Source organism: Grammomys surdaster, unplaced genomic scaffold (genome assembly GCF_004785775.1).
Source record: "Grammomys surdaster isolate TR1022 unplaced genomic scaffold, NIH_TR_1.0 348, whole genome shotgun sequence".
Taxonomy (NCBI): Eukaryota; Metazoa; Chordata; class Mammalia; order Rodentia; family Muridae; genus Grammomys; species Grammomys surdaster.
In genome coordinates this window covers 5,471,588-5,494,617 of record NW_021604767.1, presented here as the reverse complement: position 1 = coordinate 5,494,617, position 23,030 = coordinate 5,471,588, and the positions used below count along the sequence as shown (strand labels likewise).

Here is a 23,030-nt window from a genome sequence, read left to right as displayed (position 1 = left end):
TTTGCATGTCCCCTGACAGCCACAACCAGCTTCCAGCTTCCATCCAGCCCTAGGTTCCAATATGTGAAAGAAAAATAATCCAATCCCTAAGCATTCTGAACTCAATAAACTGCTCACAGGAAAGTCCATGGGAAAGAGTCAATAATGCCTAATTGAATGGGCCAGGAACAAAAGGATTCAATGGTTACTCTGCATTTCCATTGTGGGTTTCCTACATCTGTTGAGGGATTGAGAAAAACAACAGTTTCTACCTATTGTAGTGTGAAGTGAGCCAAGTGCTGGTCATACTCAATTTCCACAGATCTGGAGAGATAGTTTGTCACCTCCTGGGCCCAGCTCTGACTCTGATAAGCTGATGAAACATCTTTCAGTTTTCATGACCTGGAATAGCTGAACAGGTCACCTTGGATCTGTTGAGTATGCAGGCTGTTTGTAAGATATGATTCTTGGCCTTGAAGCTTCTGAAGCTGACATTCTCCTCAGAGGACTATGAGAATGTCCATGGCCCTGGCTCTGAGGGTGGGACCATCAGAAGTGGTTCTGTTGTGGGAAGTTGGATTCTGACCCAAGGAATTAAAGTAAAAAGTGAGATCCTAGGCAGCCAACCTCATCCCTCACTGCCCAACACCCCCATCCTGTCAAATCTACAATGCTCTGTGGTCAAGCACTCAACTGATCAAAATAAAGTCCTGCCACAAAAGACTAAGCAGAAAAGCCTACACTAATGAATTATGGCTTAAGTTTGGGAGACTCTCACAAGCTCCTATTTCAAGATACAATCTTCTTATATTGTAGAGAGTTTCTAGATAACCTAACAGACAGACTACAAGAATGGAGCCCAGCCCACTGTGTGGGAGAAATATTCATAAAATTTGGAAGCCAGTTGAACATATACACCAATTTCTTCAACAATTATCCAGTTGTTCTGAAAACCATTGAGAAGGTAAGTGGTTGTGTGATTTCCACCCAATCCAGTATAACACAAAGGACTGAGGTAAATGGGAAGGGCCGCTTCCCAGCTGCTCCTTCTCAGGTTCCCCATTCTGCCCCCCCATACTTTGAGCTTCTAGGGAACAGGGACCTTGATATAGGGGCTAATACAGTGGTGGACACATAGCTCAGGAACTGATAGTTGAGCTGCAGCTATCCACTGCCAAATTTTCATGCACCCTAGACAAGCGACATGATAGTGTCATGTCATGTCACAGTGACAGCACACTGAAAACGTAAGTTGAAACAAGATTGTGAGCTCAGAATTCTCTGCTGCTATTATGCTGGGGCACACAAGCTCGGCTCAATGGACACCTTGACTATGACCCTTGACCTTGAGGACAAGAATTAGAGGAAAGAATGTTGTCAGAAACAAACTGGCGGCAAAAGTTTTATACTGAGGTAAATACTGAATCTTACTTCATTAATAGTGAGTGCATACAGCTATTGGATACATTTATCTATGGTAGCTATTATTATTAGCAACACCAAGAAATCTTCTTAAACCTTTTAATTGTTCACAGGTATAAATGGCTTTGTTTCTGAAATGTTCTTGGAGCATGAGATAGCAAATCCTAGATTCAAACATTAACAACGTTGACATCTTTTAAACATGTACATACTGAGTAGTAGCACATAATTTCATAGGTATATCAATGATAATGACAGAGTACATTTGAAATGGATATTAAATAGAATGGAATACTTTTGTAATATTACTCTGGAAAACATGAATGACCAAAGCATTAAAGGTGAATACCAGTGATAGGCAAACTCTTACAGAAATGACACAGGATTTATTGTAAGGTAGGCACTCTATGGGCTTGGTCTTCTACCCATTTTACAGATGAGAAAATTAGGTAACCTGACAATGTCATCTAATTTATTCTAGTTCTAATCCAACCACACCTTAATTATAATCTCTTACTACTCCTCTCCATTGATTAAGTCAATGGATATGGTTAGATCTGTGGTATAATTAAAATACTAGAGTTCATATATTAGAACACATGAATAGTATTGATACTTAAATTAGATAGAGATGTTGCCTTCTTGCTTTGACTACTCTGTAGATTGTCCCTTGCTGCTGGTAAAACACAAGGCTTTATGACTGTATCACAGAGCAAAGTTTGACAATGTATTTCTCATCTTTAGTGCAGAGAAATGACACCCGAGTTTAGAGCGTTCTTGAAGAGGCATGATAAAACCATTGTTACCAAAATGTTGAAGTGAGTTTCTGGGGAGATAACAGCTGGGCACTCAAGGACCTACAGGTAGCAATCAGGGCATCCTTCCCTCTGCCCTGTACAGTCTGCCGGAGCTGCTTCTGTACCCATCCCAGAGATTTGAAGAATATATTCACCTTCTCTATGCTCTGAGACTCCATACTCCTGCAGGACACATGGACCGTGGAGACCTGACCTCTGCAATTGATCAAATCAAAAAATATAAAGGCTACATAGATCAGGTGGGTTGGTGGTCTCATTGAGAGACTCTGAGATGCCCTCTTTGCTGTGGTACTCTTTACTTAAATCTTTCACCCTTTAAAAGATAAATCTATAGTCCTGTTTCACAATTTTGAACACGAAGGGCATCTATTCCATGCCAAACAATGTGAAGCAATGTTTTCAGATAACTATACAGTCACAGGCTCGCCCTCTCTCACCTAGTTTCAGACAGGTTTTATGTGTCCCAGATTAATTTGAACTTGATATATAGCCTAGGACCTCCTTGAATTTCTGATCCTCTTGTCTCCCTCATTTCTGGAGTGCTGGAGTTATAGATATTCACCAGTATTCCTGGGTAATGTGGTGCTTAGATTTGAAGCCAAGGTTTTTGTGTACACTAGGCACACATTCTGTCAACTAAGTCACATCCGCAGCTCGAGCTTCTCTAGCATGAAAGTATAAAATTTGGATTTGTATATATAACCAAAAGAAAAAAAAAGTAAAATCTTTTGCTTCCAAGATCCTTTTTCCCCCTTAAAAAAAAGATATCAAGGTGCTTTCCTGACTCAGTAAGTACAGCACTCATAATTATCCCCTGTGCAGGCACTGGGCTGAATATTAACGGCACATCACACCCTAAAAATGCTTTTTTTCTTAACAGCCTTGTCATTTGCCTTTATTAAAAAACTGGTCTAGAAAATTGATAATTGCTAGTGAAGTGCCAAGTCCTTTATCAGGTGCTACAAAATATTAATAAAGATGTTACGCTCTTTGCCTAATATAACTTTGTTTTCTAGATAAAGGAAAACTTCAAAATGAGAGAGCAGCTGTCCAATATACAGACGCTCATCTGGGGCTGCCCGGTACGTGCGCTGATGTTCTTGCTGCATCTAATGATCATGAGTGTAACCTTGTCACTTGTGAAAAGAGATATACAGATTCTGAGGCAGCTAAATTTTGTGGGACACCCATTACTGCCAAGAACTGCAGGCTTTCTTGTAATATATCCCTGCTGTCTGCATTATTAGAAAATGTATTGGGGTAGGCCCTAGCCCATGGTTGGGATTTTCCACGATTGTAGCTACTTCTTTGTTGTCATGACACCTTTTGATTTGGGCATCCAGTTACGTGTTCTACGTGATCTCTGTCTGACGGATAAAGTCCTTGGTGCAAGATTCAGCACACTGAAACTGTCCACAATGCTTAGAAACCCTCTCTCTCTTTGTATCTTTCTGACTCCCCTATTTCTGAAGGCTCTTACCCCATGTATCTCCCCTCCATTCTTTAATAATGTCTCCTCTTACTATCCATTCTTTGAAAATATGCTATCTTCTATGACATTGCCTTCCTTTCATACCTCACTGAGTAAGTACTATTAAACCTTGAAAAATTTGGTCAGGAGTCTCTGGAGATGTCTCAGTATGTTAAGAGCTCTTGCTCCAAAAGTGTGAGAACCTGAGTTCAAGTCTCCAGGACTCACATAAAAAATCAGGTATGGCCACAGGCAGACACCTTGAACTCCAGTGCTGTGAGGGATTCTAAGAATCTAAGGTAATTGCTGGGATTAGATGGCAGCCAGCCCGGCTCTAGGTCTACTGAAAGATCTTGTCTGAAGGGAATAATGTAGAGTGATAGAACAGGACACCTGTTGTCCTTCTTTGGCCTTCGTGTTTTACACACACACACACACACACACACACACACACACACACACACACACTGATTTTAAAATGAAGTCAATTATGATCCCTTTTGTAATGTTTTCCTGGTCTCCACCTGGGAGCTGGTTTTTCCTTGGTGTTCCCTAGCCCCATGGACAGCTCTGTCATGTGGCCTTACACCCATCCATTTACAGACTGTGAGCCCCACTGTGTCTGAGCTTTGACTTGTTTTCTGGTGTTTGACATTCAGCAGAAGCTTTGTATAGATGATGAATGAAAGTGTTAACTAGTTGGAGATACTTTTATTTGGTCCAATGGGGAATTTTGTCATGATTTCTATCTTCATGTCTTGGTAAGGAAAGTGTGGATGGTTGGACTGCAAAAGTATGGTTCTTAGAATGTACTCACAGAGCTGCATCTCCGAATCTTTGCATCTCTTCACACTCAGAAACCATCCCCATGGCCACAGCAATGTAGGGGCCTTCTTAGCCTTACTAATTCTTTTGCTTCCTTTTCTCTCTTTTTAAACAATTTATTTTAAGTGCATGTAGGACTGGGTGAGGGTGTTGGATGCCCTGTGTCTGTAGTTACAGACAGTTGTGAGCTGTCATGTGAATACTAGGAATTGAATCTGGGTTCTCTGGAAGAGCAGCCAGTTCTAACCACTGAGCAATCTTTCCAGGCCACTTCTTTTTCTTTTCGTGACAGTTCCTTTGACTGTTTTCCTAACTTTGTTTTTGACACTAGGAAAGTATATGCAAACAAATTTCAAAAGCTTTAAAAAAATTGGACAGCCTCAAAAATTGTTTTTTATTATCAATTTGGTTTGCTAAAGGTTATAAAGTAAGAAAAGGTTGATTTTTCTACAAGTGCACTAAGTTTTAGTCATTATTTCTATGCTCTGGGAAGAATAGTTCTGCACTAGTAGCATTTCAAATCCTATTTTTTATTTTATAGACTTTATCAGAAGCAAACAGATACCTGATTCGGACCCAAGATGTGGTTCAACTTCACTGCTGTGATGAGAAAATGAATTTTTCTTTAAGGTGAGCAGCTGTTATCCACACCAAAGCTGTGAGCACCTTGAAGGCAGTCAATGAACTATCTTGTTCATTGTTCACCCTTGAGATTTAGCACCATATTTGACCTTCTGTGTAACCAAGAGAACCTTTGTATTGAATCATGGTTACACGCGTGTGCCTCTAGGTCAGTGGGTCTCAACCTGTAGATGTCAACCCCCATAGGGGTAACATAACACATATTTACATTATGATTCATAACAGCAGCAAAATTAGTTTTGAAGAAGCCATGAAATACTTTTATGGTTGGGGGTCACCACAACGTGAGGAACTGTACCAAAGGGTGATAGCCTTAGGAAAACTGAGAACTATTACTCTAGATGATGTACAGTGCTTTATCATCTTGCTTGCATTCCAGATGGCTCTTTGGTGGAATGAGAGTAACAGTGTCTGCCAAGACCATAAACTTCATAGCAGACTTTCTCAAGGGTTGATCAGTTTCCTAATGAGATCAAATCCAAGTACTGTGGGAGCTCACACCAATATTCTACCTAAAGCAAGAATTTCATTTTATTATCCTTAAGTAACTGTTCAAGTTAGCACTGAAAATGACTTTACCACATCTATTTTACATAATGCTGAGATGTGTAAGAACAGATAGAAAGATGCCAAGGCCCATAAATTAGTCTTACTGTTGCTTTTTTGGTTTGTTTTTGTTTTTGTTTTATTTATTTTTTAGACAGGGTTTCTCTGTATAGCCCAGGCTGTCTTGGAACTCAGTCTATAGACCAAGCTGTCCTCGAACTCAGAAATCTGCCTGCCTCTGCCTCTTAAGTGCTGGGATTAAAGGTGTGTACCACCACTGCCCAGCTCCTGTTGCTTTTTAAGAACAAGAATGGACAAGTTTTTCTATAAGGGTTCAGGGAGCAAATACTTAGACTTGGTGGGCCAAACGAGGTCTGTGGCAATGACCTTTCCTATTGTAGCAATGCTACTCTACTCATAAACAGTACAGAAACGAACAGTTGTGGCTGCCAATAAAACTTTATTTACAAAACAAGTGATACACCATAGTGAGGTAATGAGGTAGATGGGTCACCCCTCTCACCTCCACACCCATCTTGGTAGCCCTTGAATCAACATCAAAGGCCATGAGAAGACCTGAGTTTGATCCCCACAACTGACAGTGCAAGGAGAAATCCTGGAGTTTTCTTTTGACCTCCACATGCTGTGGGCACGCCCCTCCCTTCAAAGAAGCAAATCAGTGTAAACAGAAAGTCAAATCCCAGGAGCAGAGAGGACTTAGCACATTGGGTTTTTGTTGCATTGCTTTTGGTCTGTAGCAATAGATAAGGGCTTCAGTGGAGGAAAGAAGCTGGCTTCTAACCCTACAATTCTAAACACTCAGGCACAGTAAGAGACATGCTAGCTGTTCCAGGCTGGGATTATTCAGTCTTTATATATTGCTTCTTGAACAGTCTTTATTTCTTTATGTAACTACTGGCAGTGTGTTCCCTTAATTTTGGCTTGAGAAGAAAACTTGGCTGGCAATGGAATTTTGAATTGCTGAGTGTTTCTTTCAATATTTTCACTCCATTCTCTTTTTTGCTTGGTTTTGAAGAGTAGTCTAATACAGTTTTAGCCTTGTTCCTCTAGGTTTTTGTTGTTGTTTGGAGTCAAGTTTGACTTTGAGTTTCTAATAGAATGTGTTATGCCTTAATTAGAGTTACTCTGTTTTTGGAGCTTTCAGGACCTGTAGTTAATAGTTCTGAAAAAATTCTTCAACCATTAAAACAATGTATTATATGTATGTATCTCTGTGGGGCATCTGCAAGTGAATTTGAGTATTTGGAGGCCAGAAAAGAGTGTTGGATGCCCTGGAGCAGGAATCATAGGCCAGGTTGAGCCATGATGTGGGTACTGGGAATTGAACTCAGGTCCTCTGGAAGAACAGCCAACAATCACTAAGCCATCTCTCCAGCTTCTTAATAATTTTATTTTGAGTATTTTTCCTGTTCTTTTCTCTCTTCCTTATCTGGTATTCCTATGACATGTATGCTTTGTTTGGTTTTTCAATTGCCCTTATGGTTTTAGATACTCTTTCCTCTTCAGCCTCAGTCTGTTTCTGTTTCTCAGCTGTCTTGGTTAGGGTTTCTATTGCTGTAACAAAACATGACCAAAAAGCAAGTTAGGGAGGAAAGGGTTTATTTGGCTTATACTTCACAGCACTGTTCATCATTGGAGGGAGTCAGGACAGCAACTCACACAGGGCAGGAACCTGGAGGCAGGAGCTGATGCAGAGCCATGGAGGAGTGCTGCTCACTGGCTTGCTCCCCATGGCTTGCTCAGCCCTTTTTCTTATAGAACCCAGGACCATCAGCCCAGGGATGGCACCACCCACAATGGGCTGAGCCTCCCCCACTGATCACTAACTGAGAAAATGCCTGACAGCTGGATTTCATGGAGGTGTTTCTTCAATTGAGCCTCCTTCCTCTTGACTGTAGCTTGTGTCAAGTTGATACACAAAATCAGCCAGTACATCAATTTAAGACTTTTCCACTCACATACCTTGAAACTTACAACTCCTAACTCTGCTACGGTCTCCCCATAAGCCCACCAGTGTGATTCTTTGTTAAACTTTTACTTTTACCATTTCTTTTCACTTTGTAAGAGCCTCTGTTACTCTATTTCTATTACTCCATTTTCTTCTGTTTGTCCATTTTTTTCCTATTAGATTTCCTAAAATATTAATCACAGTTAAATTCCTAATTTGAATGTTCCAAAATTTCTGCCAGGTTTGGTTCAGTGCTTGCGCACTCTCTCTCCATTCTGCCTTTTGCCTCTCAGCAAGCCTCAAAACTTAATGAAAACTCAAAAAACAAACAAATAAACAAACAAAACCAAAGCAAAGCAAAACAGTAAACACAAAAACTTTTTGGTGTGAGGTTTGATGCCCCTCTATGTAAAGTTATGCTTACTCTTTGCTCTAGTGAAAGGCTAACATTCCTGATGTTCTTGTTTGACACCACGTCCAGTCTTAAAGACTGCTAAAACAAACAAACAAACAAACAAAAAACAAAGCAAGCAACAACAACCAGCCAGCAGGGAGGTGGTGGCACAAGCCTTTAATTTCTGCACTCGGGAGCAGAGGCAGGCATTCCAAATTCTTCACATATTCTTCACATTCTTACTAGAACTTAGACTTAATTTAGTATTTATATAAGAGACGATAATACATAAGGGTTTGAAAATAAAACTAAATTATTATTATTTTTCTGAGACATGAGGTGTCTTAGTGTTTTACTGATGTGAATAGACACCAGGACCAAGGCAACTCTTATAAGGACAACTGCCATTTTAAAGTAAATTAAACCCAGGAAATGTCATTCTCATTTCTATCAAACATTTTCACTTACAGCATATCTGCCCTGCTTATATTTATGCAGTGCTATAAGACCTCAAGGCTTACTTGATAAATCCAACTACGACCACTTGGTGAGCCAGTAGGGAAAAGTGGAGAGCTCTCTGAAGCCAGGCTGTCCTGTACAGGCCATCTCTGTACTGGGAAGGCTGAGGCAGGAAGGCTAGGGTCGGCCTGGGCTATAAAGCCAGACCTCACCTTAAACACACAAAACAAATCATAAAAGGAACTTACTGTCATGGAACTAGTAGGTTCTGTCTGGAATCTACAAGGCCTCAGTGTGCAGCAACATGGTAGCAGGAACTAAGTAAGTTAGTGTTGTCCCAGGGTGAGGAAAGGTTTATGTTCTCAACGAAACAGTATTCTGGACAGAGGTGAAGTCACGGTCATTTTAAGAACCAGGAAAGTTGGTATCCTTTGTTCTACTGGGAACACAGAATAAATACAATTTTGGGTATGCTGGGCTGTTTTGAGATTGGTGTATAACCCTGGTTAGCCTGGAACTCCCTAGGTAGACCATGATGCCTGGAACTCAGAACTATCTACCTTTGTCTCCCAAGTGCTAGGATTAAAGGTATGAACCACCACGAACTATGTTAAGTTTTTGTTATATACCTTAGAACTTTTGCACTATTTTCTCAGAAGTAGCAGTTTTTGTGCTAAGTTTTTGATATTTATTATTTATCTATTTATTTATTTACCAGAGAAAAACTCACATGCCAGGCTAGCCTCAAATTTACCTGATGCTGAGACTGCCTTAAACTCCTGATCTTCCTGCCTTGACCTCCTAAATGCTGAGATTTACAGGTGTGAATCACATGTCTAGCTAAGTTCGTTAATTTTTAAGCTTATTTTTTCTTTGTCATCTTGTGAACAGTTCAAAAGCAGAGTTCTGTAGTACTGGCAGGTAGAAGTTGACCTTAACCAGTAAAAGATGCTACTCAGTTCCCAGACCTCAAGGAAGGCTCCACTCTGTACTAAAAAGGATATGTTCCTCTTGGCCTTCCCCCAAAAGTCATACTGTCATTTAACAGGATAACTCTGCATGGAGGAAAGGATCTACTAAGCCTTCTCAGGGGTACTGGCATCTGGTTAGGAACTGACTCTTACTCTAGGGACTGTAAAGTCCTTGTGATAGAGCTCTTAGTGCTTGTGGAGACTGGACTTGAGTCTGCTCACAGGAGAGCACATGGCCTGCAGCTGCATGTTTATTTCAAAGTGTAGATCCAGGATTTTTGAGTTGTATGTGTTCATAGAAGATGCTTCCCTGTTTGTTGGGCTAGCTAATGCAGCAAGCAACAGTGAGAATGTCCTGAACCAGTTATGAACTTACAATATAGCAGCTTTGCCCTGTTCTGCTGAGTTATTATTTGCATGCAAACAAAATCTACCACATAATATTGGGGAAAAAAAATAAACCCCTCACCTTAGAGTTGGTTCTCAGTGGAGTACAGATCATTCACTGTCACTATTGTGGGTATTTTTTAAGGAAAAGCTGAACATTCACTACTGAAGCAAGCAAGTTTCAATGACGTTGCTTCATAGTACCCTGTAAGCTTAGTTCCTGTTATGAAACAATTATTATTTATTTCACATTTTAACATGTAAAAATTTTAAACATGTTTTCTAAACTTAGATACAGAAAAACATTAATTGTTCTCTATCAGTTATGTTGCAAAACCTTTCCCATCCTCTGGGAAACATAGTAGAACTCTTTACCCAGAGAAAGTGGCCTTTTCCCATAACCAGTTGATCATCTACCCTTTCTGGCTTCCCTTTCCCTTCCTTCTGAGTTCTGCTTCATCATTTTCAGAGTAACTCATCAACTTTTCTTCCCTCCCTCCCTCCCCCTCCCTCCCTTCCACAAAGTGTAAGTAAATATGAAGCAACCCACTCACATCAGCATAAGTCATAACCAGATTCACGGGAATGTTTACATGCAAGAGCTGACTCTAGTGGTTGATGACCACTATGTTTCTATTTACCTGCACACCTAAAGCAAAAGTCTGAGAACCAACATTTGGAGTCCTATGCACACCACATTTGGCTCTTCACCTAGAGCTGACCATTTTTTAGCAACTTCAATGAAAACAAAGAACTATTAACTTTCCGTGTGGATAAAGCTATCAAGCCACCTCCCTTCCAATTTCTCTCACATGGAATTGTAAATTCATTTCCAACTGGTAAATACTTCCTTCCCCAGGTTTCTACTTAAGGATGCCTCTGGCCATACCAGTATTTCCCAACCTGTTGCCCCTAGGTGAAACAAAGAAAAACTGTACTGTTCTCTGGTCTCTCAAAAACATCTAGCAACAAAACACCAAGCCTAATAAGTTATAAAAATATACTTGTGAGAAACGTATTTAATAAAGGAAAGAGCATTCAATGTTCAAGAACAGTTGGATTTATTCTTTTATGTATGCTTTGCCTGTGTAATGTATACCATGTGTGTGTTTGGTGCCCAAAGAGGTCAGAAGAAGGCATTGGGTCCCTTAGGATTAGAGTTACAACAGGTGTTAACCACCATTTGGGTGCTTGGAATCGAACCCTAGTCCTCTGCTACAACAATAAGGGCTCTTAATCTAAGCCACCTTTCCAGCCCTCAATGTTCATGTTTTACACATTACTGAATACTTGTCTAATGGATGAGATCAAATAACTATATCAGATTCCTTGATGGTCTGAGAAATGCAAGATCACTTTACCAAGGATTCCATAAACTACACAAAAGGTCTATAGTGGAATAGGGTCTTAATCATAGGCATATCAATTTAAAGATGGTTAACTGTTTGACAATGTGCATATCCATGAAAACAGCTCACCTCTCCACTCTAACAGGCTCTACAAACAGACTCAAGATCTCAGCCTCTTCCTCTTCAATGATGTACTTCTTGTCACCAGTCGGAGCACATCTCATACTCCATTTGAAAAGTCTTTTAAAACAACCTACCAGTTCACCGCATCAGTGGCCCTTTCCAGGATGCTCATAGAAGACATTCCAGACTCCAAATGCATGTATTTTCTTTCATGAGAAAAGCTATCTTATACCAAATTCCTTAACTATAAAAATATCTAAGTAGGGGAAAGGCCAGAACAATTTGCCAGTTTGTAAATAATTCTCAATACTAGGATTTCATTAACTTGCCTCTGAAGAAACAAAGTTGACACACACATCCGACAATGGAAAAGCAGCCTTTAGTCAGAGGTAGGCAAGGGTTACATCATCCTGAGGGGTTCCATCAGACTGTCTGAAGATGCTACAGGCTTAAGACACTATTTCAGGTATCCATCCATCCATCCATCCATCCATCCATCCATCCATCCATCCATCCATATATATTACTAGCAGTATTGGAGATTGAATTTATAGCTTCATACACACTGAGCTACATACAGTCCCAGGCCTTTTATGTATCAATTTTCTATTCTACTAGGATTAGTTATTCCAGTCTTGATTGTCCTTTTCTTCTTTAAATTGGCATTTAGTTCCTCTATAAAAGAGCCAGCATTTGAAAAGTGTTTAGTAACTAAACATTCATTTACAACCTCAATAATGTCATAAAAGAACTCAACTCATACCTGTGGTGCTTATTCATAACATTCCATACTGTAACTTCTCCATTTCTCAAGCTTAACTGTTTCTGTCTCTTTCCTGCATTTGTTAGGACAGGTAACTGGGAGGTAACATTTCCCATTGCAATGCCTCTGCCTGTGTGTAGACAGTACCTTAGCTTAAATCAGAACCAACAACTTATTTGTTTTTTTGTCTCCTGAGTCTCACTCCTAGGATGGTATGCATCTCATCTTCAACTACTGAGGATGGCTAGTATAGGAAATGTGTTGCTTTTCTTGTTTTCTCTCTCACTGCAATCGTTAGCTGTGTTTACAAGGGCATTCAGCTAAGACTACAGTTGGCTGGGTCATTCATACCAAGGTGACCCAGGTCAAGTGCCCAGCCTCTCTACAGCCACCAAGAAGATTTTTATTAATTCCAGTTCTTTCTAGAGGGAATGAAACAAGGAACTAAGGGGCTTCACATTATCTATCATCTGCCTTTAAAATATTTGACAAATAATTAAATTTTTTTTTGTTTAGAAGATAAGCTTCAAATGATGATTGCATTTGTGATTATGTTAAGTAGGAAGCCAAATAATATTAAATGATACACAGTCAAATTGTAAGAAGTGTACAGGATGATTTACAGGTAAAGGCTACATTGAAGTCATCTAATTATTTTCAGGTAGAGTTCTGCTTTCTTATGATACCATGTTAATGTACTCCAAGAGGTAAGATGCTAGATACTAAAGACATCATTTTCCAAATAAAACTCTGAAGCTGAATCAATCCTTCAAAAACAAAGAAAAGAAAAGAAACTTCTAGACTATATACTTATTTTGAATTTTTGATGGGAGGTTTTTAAAAAAATTCTAAGATTAGCTAGTTAAATTTGAATTTAAAAAATTTTGATTGTCTGTGAAGATTAAACATTAGTGTAGCTCCAATGGAATACTGGTCATACTTTTAACAGCAGAAAAAGATAATCTATCTCAAACATTTTCACAGATATCAAGAATGCATTTATTCTTCGATGTTCAGAATGGGAATGGATCTGTGCTACTGAGATGTCAGATGATAAATTCCTTTGGTTGTCAGTACTCCAACATGCGATCAGAAGCAGTATCAAGTAAGAGGACTAGATTCAAATGATAAGAGTGTCCTTGGAAAGTCAGATAATGTATCTACCTTTTCTGCTTCAGAGCATCTAGTGAGAAGCACAGAGATGCTCACAGATGATGAGGAGATGCAAGAGCTAGGATGACCTGTGAGGTCCCTTCCGACTTTTTTTTTTTTTTTTCCCGAGACAGGGTTTCTCTTGTAGCCCTGGCTGTCCTGGAACTCACTCTGTAGACCAGGCTGGCCTTGAACTCAGAAATCCACCTGCCTCTGCCTCTCAAGTGCTGGGATTAAAGGCGTGCACCACCACTGCCAGGTCCTTGCGACTTTTATAATGTATGACTAATCAATGTAGAAAAATCAATGTATAAAAACAGTAAGTCTAAAATTTTGAACCACAACTTTTGGTAACTATCCTCATGGGCATTATTTAAGACAATTAGATATGATTAGTAACAAGAAAAAACATACTGTCTAGGATTTTAACAAATGAGTAATAACCAGAATAAAGTATTTCTTTCATGAGCATTGTTAAAAAAAAATACTTGAATTTTCGATGTACTAATCAGCATTTTCACGAAGCAATTACTGATTTTAAGGATATGTCTATAAAATATAAATGGCAATTTTCTCACGCACTTGTCAAGCAGACCCTTCATGTGAACGTACTCCTTAGAAAGCATTAGAATATGCCATGTCAAAGTATTAACAAGTTTTCTGGATTTTGGTTTCTATAATTCTTAAGTACTTTTTGCTTTAAGACAAAATTCTTAGGTCTTCTAAATAACCTTAAAATATTTTTTTAAAACCACTAAATTAAAAGGCCAGTGGTAGAAGAATAAAATTTTTTAACATCAAACATTAATGAATGGGACTGGAGATAGAACTCCTGGGTTAGAGCACTGGCTGTTCTTAACCAACAAAGACCCAGATTCAATTCCAAAAACCCACATGACAGATTACAACCTGGACTCCAGTCCCAGGAGAACTGGAATTCTCTTTTCGCTAATGTAGTACACAGAGATACATACAGGCAAAACACCCATACACATACAAATTAAATCTGTAAAAATTAATGGAAATCATTGTACTTCATATTCAGGGACTAGAAACTCCTGAAACGGAATGGACCTGAATGCCTCCTCCATAAGGACTAGCTTTCACAGTACCACAAAGTTCCACAAAAGCTTCCAAAGGACGGAAGCAATCTACAGTCCTACCTAGCTATAATGTCTATGAAACACAGTAAGCAGCGTGGCACACGATAGGCCTAAGAATGCAGCAGCACCATGTGTACCTCGACAGTAAACAATAGCCTCCTAATTAGACTAATACCATCACACATACACCTTGGAGACTTTGGAGAAGATTCTACAACTATCACTTTACTAAACCAGCATAATCCCTAACTATAATCTAAATATTTGTGCTTATATTCACAGGTAAGTGTGGTCCTTATTCCTCAACAACGAACCCTTTGCAACAAATGGACTCAGTGCCGAAAAACACAACTAATCAAAAAGTGGAGCCCAGTTCCAATGGATTCATCTACAAAACAATCCCAGAACCTAAGGCTAAGGGAACATTTTGGGGGATGGGGGTTGTAACAGCCAAAGGACCCGGGCATCTTCTGTGAGAATGTGTCTCCTGTAATGTCAGAAGCTACAGCTGTAAAGTCTCACCAACATGACTACCTAAACATGAGCTAATCGATGATAGTTACAATAGAACTCCTAGTCAATCCTAGACAAAGAATGACAACCAGGGAGTGCTGAGTGTCGGAGAAATAGACTTCCGAAGGGAAGAGCACACTAACTGCTTATCCAATGCCAAATGGTCAGCCCTGAAAATATGTACACAAATAACATCTACAGAGTGAGCAGGCTGTATTTATGTATTTAGGAATTTGACTGTAATATATATATATATATAAAAATTGTTATATATAACAATAATTAATGAATTTGAAAGAGTGCAAGAAGGTGGGGTAGAAGGAAAGGGAAGAAGGAAATGATATAATTATATCATAATCTCAAAAACTAAAAGAAGTACCTGGGCTTAGTCGTGTACGCTTTTAATCCCAGAACTCTGGAAGCAGAGGCATGAAGATCTCTGTGAGTTTGATGCAGTCTGGTTTATATAGAATTCCAGGACAGCAATGAATCAATGAATACAGAGACCCTGTCTCAAAAATAAATCATCAAGTAAACTAAAAACAAAAAACAACCCCCCCAAAACCAGAAATCTAGCAAAAAAAAAATGTGCCTGTAATGAAATTTAGCTGAGTAAAAATGAATTTTTTTGTATAGTTAAGTGACTGTTGAAAGCTACAATGTATTAATTAGGATCAGGTTGTTGGCCTCCTTTTTGTTTCATAATCTGTTATGGTTATTAAATCCATTGGTACAGTGGAGGGTTGTAAACTCAAAACACTTTTAAGTACACTTGAATACTGAAGATATTTCTAATTCTTAAAAGTTTAAGTCCTGGCTAAAATATATAGAAATTAAATATTGTATTTTCTTATCAATGCAAAACTTACAGTTCTGATCCTGTTATAATGAATCTGTGAAAGTTTAAGATTTTTAAAATAACCATTAAGAGGAACATCTGTTTGTTAGTTAGCAATGAATGCAAATTAATAAATATTACCTAAATGTATCTATCATATGCTATAAAACAAATCCAAAGACAGGAAAGTATCCTGACAGGGGAGAACACACCCCTGAGATTTTTAGTATCACAACCTACCTATATGGAAAAGAGTAAATGACAGTATAGTTAATGGCAACATGAAAATCTGAAATAATCAGTTCTCATGTGGCCTGAAACCCTCAGAAGTTTAAAAATCTTTACTTGAAAATGCTATCTGTGAAGATTTAGTGTTTGCTTGCACCAGTGTATCTACAAGTCAGAGGACAGTCCTGGGTATCAATCCTCAGGCTTCTTCTACATTATCATTATTATCATTATTATTATTATTATTTTAAATAAAGACTGGGTAGGTCTTTCGCTGGCCAGAGCCACCCAGTGCTGGGATTGCAAGCATACCAACATGCCTGGCTTTAAAAACCACAAAAAAACCAATTTGGGGTTTCTGAATTAAACTGAGATCCTCTTTCTTGCAAGACAAGCATTCACCCAGTGAATTCACCAAGTGGGCCCCCAACCAGAGGAAGACTCAAGAGTAGAGTTAACACTTCAGTCATGCAAAAGTAGTAATGTTTTCCAATTGTTCTTTTCACTCCTTATATAATGTTTTTATCCTTTTCCGTCACCTTGAGTGACAAGGAAGAAAGATCTATCTTCATAATTCATAAACTTATACCATTCCTGATGAATTCTTACGAAAACACACAGAAAAATCCTGTCACTGGTGAAATAGGTCAAGAAAAGCATAAACCCTAACCCTGAGCTGTCATGTGAAGCAGTTTCCTAGTACTTCATGATTCCTGAGAATGGCAACTAAGGCTCTGAGGAAGAGGGGAAGCAGCTTCTGAGAAAATCTATCAGGCTCCCAAACCAAACCAAACACTGAGTAGGGCGCTCATCTTAAAACTTTATAGAGTATAGACGCTGTCTATATTGGCAGTTTGCTATAATTTTCCTTTCACATTCCCTTTCACAAAGATTTCTGAGTTGTGCTTGATGAGAAGCCCAGTCTGTAAATGCAGCCATAGCGTGCTTTAGTCACATAAATATCAGGGCCAGCATTACTGCTGTCTGATGTTACAGCACAGGGAGGGTGAGGCATGCCAACAAACACAATGTATTCTCCAGAGAAAGTCCTCCTCACCCTTTTATTGAAATTAAAAAATAAAAGATACTTAAATACAATGGTGAACATATAGGGTAAAACAAATCATAAAATTTAATGTTGAATTAAGCAGTGAGCTGAATGTTTGGGTTTCCAAATAGGCTCTAAACCCAAAACTGCTTAAGAATGGGCATGTTCACAGTTAACGGCAATTGCTTAGAGGTGAGAAAATGGTCGGAGCTGTTCCAGTTGAACTTCCAGGGAAATTCTCTCCTCAAGAACATCCTGAAAAAGATGCAGAGTCCAAGTTACATTTCAAGTAGACAGAGGTCCAACACTAGTTCTGCTTCATAATAACAACTGTATTTGTCAAGAGAAAGAAATGATTTGTATTTAAAACATATATTTCACTTTAGAAAGGCAATTTGCATATTCATAATAGAAAAGCATGATCTTACTAATTCAAAGTCACTTCTGATGACATAACTAGGTAATAAAATGCTTTTAAGTGAATTGTTAGAAAAGCTAGTAATTGTAGTGGATGGGTATTATAGTGCACAAATTTTGAATAAAGGCTTAATTAAATGTACATGAATTTGCTAACATGAATTCTTTCCTCTGATGATGGGATCTGATCCCAAGATGTCATTGTGAATTTCAGTTCTATAAAAAAAAGATTTATTTTACATTCGGGATAATTTATAATAATAATACTAAGTAGTAGTAGTAGTAATAGTAGCAGAAGCGAGAGACTGACTGTATATTTGTATGTATATATGTGTGTATGTGTGCATGCTCCCGTATGTATGTGGAGGCTGGAGAACAACTTTGAGAAGTTAGCTCTCTCCTTCCACCATGGGGTTGGCAGGGATAGACACAGGTGGTCAGGCTTACAAGGCCAGGACTTTCACTGGCTAACCCATCTCCCTGACACTACTTTCATTTAAGGTTTGTCTTGTTTGTTTCACGCATAAGATGATTTAAATGTTCTCACTCTTTGTCTTAATTAGACTGGTTTAAGTTCTTATTACTGAATCTGAGTTAATCAAAGGATAAACTACCTACATTCTACATGGAGCACAGAGCCATATATACTCGTGGATTCTCAGTCCACTTTTTTCTCAAAGTTTCTTCATGGAAGTTAGCAATGTTACAGGACTAGCGATACACACACACGCACACACACGAGAGAGAGAGAGAGAGAGAGAGAGAGAGAGAGAGAGAAAGAGAGAGAAGACACTGTGCACACAACTAGAATTGTGTTGAGAAATTCCTTTTAGTATTAAAAGATTCAATGGCTCACACAACGTTTTAGCTACACATTTTTCTTCTGCTCTGAAAAAGTTTTGCACACTGGCAGGATCAGCCCCAATTTTCCTGATACCGAGATGTGCAGCAATCATGGAACTTAAGATTCAGAAGCGATACTACCTTTAATTGCTGTTGCAATTCACTGTTGAGTCTGGCCAGAACGGTGTTGGTTTCCTTATTGCGTCTAATTGATGCCTGGATAGCCTTTTTGTCTTTCCCCACAGATCTGAGAAGACACAGGGGCAAAAATATCCTTCATTTCTTTGCCATCTTTAACCCCTTTCTTCCAGTGACTTCAAAACAGAGAACGAAAAGGAACTCCCTTCTTAGCAGAGCTGCACCTCATTCGCTGTTTCAATGGTAACGGAGAAGCCAAGCTTCAGAACCCCAAGATGACTCTTTTCGGCTTTGTGGGCCATACTGCTCCTGCTTGCTATGTGTCTTTTTTTCTTTCTATTTTCTTAGAAATGTAAAAACTGGGCCAGGAAGATGGCTCAGGTGGTAAGGGGACTTCCCTCACACATGATGACCACAGTCTGATCCCTGGAATCCACATGGAATGAGATCCAACTCCTAAAAGTTGTCCGCTGACAACTTGTAGAAGTTGGTTTTCTCCTTCCGTCATGTGGGTCCTGTGTTTGAACTCTGGTTGTCAGGTGGCGAGTACTTTTACCCACAAGCGATTTCACCACCCCAAGAAAACTCTGGGAGATTTTCTGTTTAACTAAAGACCTAATCTGTCTCTTTTTGTCTAGTGTTTTTAACTGAACTTTGTTGTCAGTAATTAAATGCACTGAGGAATAACCTGGATTACCTGGGAATAGAAGGCTGTGACGCAAGGACAGCAGCTAAGACACCTGTCTTTTGTGTATGCTCATCCACATCTGGTCGTAATTCATCTTCTGACTTTAATCTTCTTCTAACAGGTTTTGGTGGTGGAGCCAGAGGTGTTGTACCTTTGCTCTAAAAGACAAGAGAAAAGAGCATTCTTAGTGATATTCATCCTAATTAGCATTGTGTGAACACAAATTGCCTTTTTAAAGCCACATGCTATTAAAAAAGGAGGTTACTCAGCTTATTTAAAAACAATCTATGTATCTGTGGCAACAGTAAAGGAAAAACAGTAGCAAATGTTTATCACTGTGTAGCCCAGGGGGAGACTGTGACCCTCTTGCTTCAGCCTCCCTGGTGCTAGACTAAACATGCACACCCCAAGCACACCTGGCTTAGTAGCCATGTTTATTTCTAACAAACATCTTAGAAGTCCCTTATACATAGAAAACCGTCTTATACATAGAAAAACATTATAAAAAGATGTTTCATACCACATTGGCAGGAACATTAGTAGCTGTCTTCTCTTCAATTTTACTGTCTGCTTGGGCAACTCGAAGAGAGCTTGAGGGGTCAGTAGCTTTTTCAGCCTAGGGATGAATGTAGTATCTCATTACTATATGTAGTTAAGCACAGAACATGTAACAAAGCAAGATGCTAGGAGCTGTTCATTCTCACAGGAAGTCTGAGGTGAGGATGAGAAACACTGAGAGAACCTTGCCAGATGACTTTCTCTAGCACTGAAGCGGAAAACAAGATCTGAGAGCAGAAGAGAGAGAGGAGATGCAGCCATAGTGCTGAACCTGAGGAAATGCAGCCTCAGCACTAAGTCTGCAGCTGCTTGCTGTAAGACTGTGACTGGGAAGTCACCCATCTAGCCAAGCCCATGAATGACAGTCCCCCAGGCACACTCACCTCTTTCCCCAAGTCCACCACTGCCTTCCTAGGTACTACTGTGCCAATAAGAGCTTCCCTATGAGTCAGAACCATGAAATTTTTAGGTTATGCTAGCCAAACTAACATGGGTTGCTGCATCTGTTAGAGGTGCAACAGCTGAAGTAATCAGCATCGAGCTGTCAATATTACTTTTCTCTTTTCAACCACACACAAATATATTTTCAATGGTTTAAATCAGAGATTCAGATAGATGATGCCATTAGATTGCTTACCACCAAATCTACAGTTTACTGGAACAGTCTATGAAGACTATATTTTAGCATGGCATTGTTTTTGAGAGAGTATGTGGGTTGCTGAAGTGTGTAGCTTTTGTAACCATAGCCTCTTATCCTATGGAAATCTTCAATTCCTACAATCAGAGGTTCAACATTAACTTCCCAGAACAGCATTAACTAGGACCAGTTGTAAGTGTGTTTCATGTCACACCCACCCCTGGCCCTAACATCCAAATCTTACTAAATATTGTACTGCAACTATCAGATGTTAGTGATCAATAAAGCAGCAGAGAAGTATGGATCTAGGGAATACATATCCCCGAAAGAGGCAGCAGCAGGTGTTTTACTCACTGTTGCCTCTGCTAATTTAATCTGCGTTTTCAAGAGTCTTCTTTACAGCATATGGGAGAAGACTGTCACAAATTAGCTGAACTCTAGAAAACTCACTGGCAAAACCTCAGGATGTTTCTCGGCTTCATTGTCTTGTTCTTCAGAGACATTTGATGCAGCAAATACTTCAAATTGGCTGAAATCTGCAAAATTTGGTTGTTCTGGTATCTGTTGAGGTGAGGTACTAGTGTGCGTTATTAGACCATCGGCATCCACTGGGCGGTGGGCAGAGGGGCCGGGTGCCTGTACAATTAATTACAACAGAAAGCAAATATTAGTATCACCAGTGCCACAGTGTGGCCTTCTTCATATGGTAGCACAGGACAGCAAATATTTCAGATATATCTGCACACAGTTCATCAATTTCTATTAAACTTGGCTTTCTCTCAGTAAGATGACAGGCTACTATGTAGATATACTGTATACTGATGCCTCTGTGGATGCCATTCTCTTTCTGTGAAATGTGTTTTCTGCAGCAACTACCTCTTTATGTTCTAGGTCTTAATTTAGTCATTTCACTTGTCTCTTCTCAATACGCTCTTTTAACTTTTTTAATTTTATAGAATACCACTAAGGTATTCTATAATTATGTCTATCACGGCACTTCAGTTTGACCTAGCAGGGAAGTAAATGTCTAGGAGGATTCAGAGGACTCTGTCTGAGTCAGAGATGAATCCAAGACACCATCAGACACCTCCATCTCCTAACCCACTGTTCTCCTGCCGTACCCTTTAAGACAGCATCATTTGTTTCTTAGTAACCCAAACTGTTACTGAAATCCGTACCTTCCAAGGATATACTGACTGAAGTGCTGACCCTGGAGATGATTATAAATAGATCAAAGTGTCTAAGGCACAAACTCATGCCGAGCACTAACTACGATAACTGCCATTTCAAACAACAACACTGGAAAATCACCTGTGAGGGCTGAGGTCTTGGAGGCACTGCAGGAGGATGGGCAACAACTCCAGCCTGTTGTTGTCCTGTGTGAATGCATGAATCTCATTAGTGATTACATAATTATTTTACTGTAGAAAAAAAGATAAATAACCACATGAGAAAGCATTTATAAGAGCATGCGATAACTTTTCAAGGGTAGTTACTATCTTGTAAAATGTTCTAAATGGGTCTCAGTGGTTGAGCAGTTGCCTAGCATGCTTGAGGCTCTGGGTTTGATCCAGGGGACTTGGTGTCTCACAGCTGTAAGTCTAGAAGTTGGGAGGCAAGGCAATGAAAAGTTAGTTCAAAGTCAACTTTGGCTACATAGTGAGTTTGAGGCCAGATGGGGCTCTATGAGGCTGTGTTAAAACAAAACTCACACCAAAATCTCCACATGTGACCTAGTGGTCCAATTTCATGGCCTCACCTCATACTTCATTTCTCTTGTCACCTCCATATGAAACACTGCTGACAAGCTCCTGCCTATTTCCTTATGTTAACCTGTTAACTGTTTACAGTTAACCTGTTCTCGGTTTTCTCCTCCATCTTTCTTAGCGTTCTTTAGCTATCAGATAAAAGTCTTCACATTCTTCCTTTAACTATCATCTCTCTGTAAACAATTTTCAATACTTCCATTTTTCTTGGCTCAAAGGGTCCAAATGTCTGTTGATTACTACTACAAATTTATTCATACTGAATAAAACAGCACCTCTGCCCCAGCTTTTCTATTTCAATCACTCTAACTGCAATACTGCCAGGTGTATAAACATTAACCCCTTGGAGTCATGGCTTTTTCCCCACAGCACTGATGCAGCCACATCGCCTGAGTTTCTCTGTGCTATCTCTTAAGTGCCCATCTTTATTATTTGTATACAAATACACCTGATTGTTAGGAAAACAACACTTTCCTCACTTAAATTTTTTTTTAAATTTGCCGTCTTTCTACTTTATTTTGATTTTTCAAGACACTGGCTGTCCAAGAACTAGGCTCTGTAGACCAGGCTGTCCTTGAACTCAGAGATCTGCCTCCTGAACCCTGGGATCATTTGATGTGTCTAATCCACATTTTTCTTAAATGTAAACAAAAAAGTTGTATCTTGGATTAACTTTAAAACAATGTATATTATTATAATTAATGTATATTATGATTCCCTAGCCCCCTCCCTACCTGTGGTAACTGCAAAGGTCCGATTCATATCTAAGGATGATGATCTAGAATGAGACGGCTGCGGCCTGGGAGGGGGAGGTGGTGGCGCAGTGTTATCAGGCGATGTTCCTGAATGAGACCTGCAAAATTCACCAGTCACAACTGGTTATATTAACTCGGAAGCAAGATCCTTTTTAAGCATTCACACTTGACTGAACAGTCAAGGACCTTATTAGGATGACACTTTTTCAAGCAGTACCTATGAAGATA

At 39.3% G+C, this 23,030-nt stretch overlaps 2 protein-coding genes across 5 annotated transcripts in view; one reads left to right on the top strand and one right to left on the bottom strand.

The window, feature by feature from the left end:
* The window catches only part of Ect2l (epithelial cell transforming 2 like), a 76,050-nt gene extending 62,823 nt beyond the window's left edge, over window positions 1–13,227 (top strand). The window contains exons 15-21 of the mRNA XM_028779247.1: window positions 796–943; window positions 2,146–2,219; window positions 2,302–2,458; window positions 3,236–3,301; window positions 5,057–5,145; window positions 11,378–11,550; window positions 13,103–13,227. Coding sequence (XP_028635080.1) covers window positions 796–943; window positions 2,146–2,219; window positions 2,302–2,458; window positions 3,236–3,301; window positions 5,057–5,145; window positions 11,378–11,550; window positions 13,103–13,227 — 832 coding nt within the window. The remainder of the gene's footprint in view (window positions 1–795; window positions 944–2,145; window positions 2,220–2,301; window positions 2,459–3,235; window positions 3,302–5,056; window positions 5,146–11,377; window positions 11,551–13,102) is intronic.
* A 3,756-nt stretch (window positions 13,228–16,983) lies between these two features.
* Reps1 (RALBP1 associated Eps domain containing 1) overlaps window positions 16,984–23,030 on the bottom strand; it is a 75,316-nt gene continuing 69,269 nt past the window's right edge. For all 4 annotated transcript variants that reach the window (XM_028779225.1, XM_028779226.1, XM_028779227.1 and 1 more), the window contains 7 exons: window positions 22,782–22,900; window positions 21,593–21,657; window positions 20,732–20,917; window positions 19,607–19,702; window positions 19,096–19,244; window positions 18,402–18,507; window positions 16,984–17,255 (listed from right to left, as the gene is read on the bottom strand). In XM_028779225.1, the coding sequence (XP_028635058.1) occupies window positions 17,187–17,255; window positions 18,402–18,507; window positions 19,096–19,244; window positions 19,607–19,702; window positions 20,732–20,917; window positions 21,593–21,657; window positions 22,782–22,900 (790 nt within the window). In that variant the 3' untranslated portion in view covers window positions 16,984–17,186. The remainder of the gene's footprint in view (window positions 17,256–18,401; window positions 18,508–19,095; window positions 19,245–19,606; window positions 19,703–20,731; window positions 20,918–21,592; window positions 21,658–22,781; window positions 22,901–23,030) is intronic.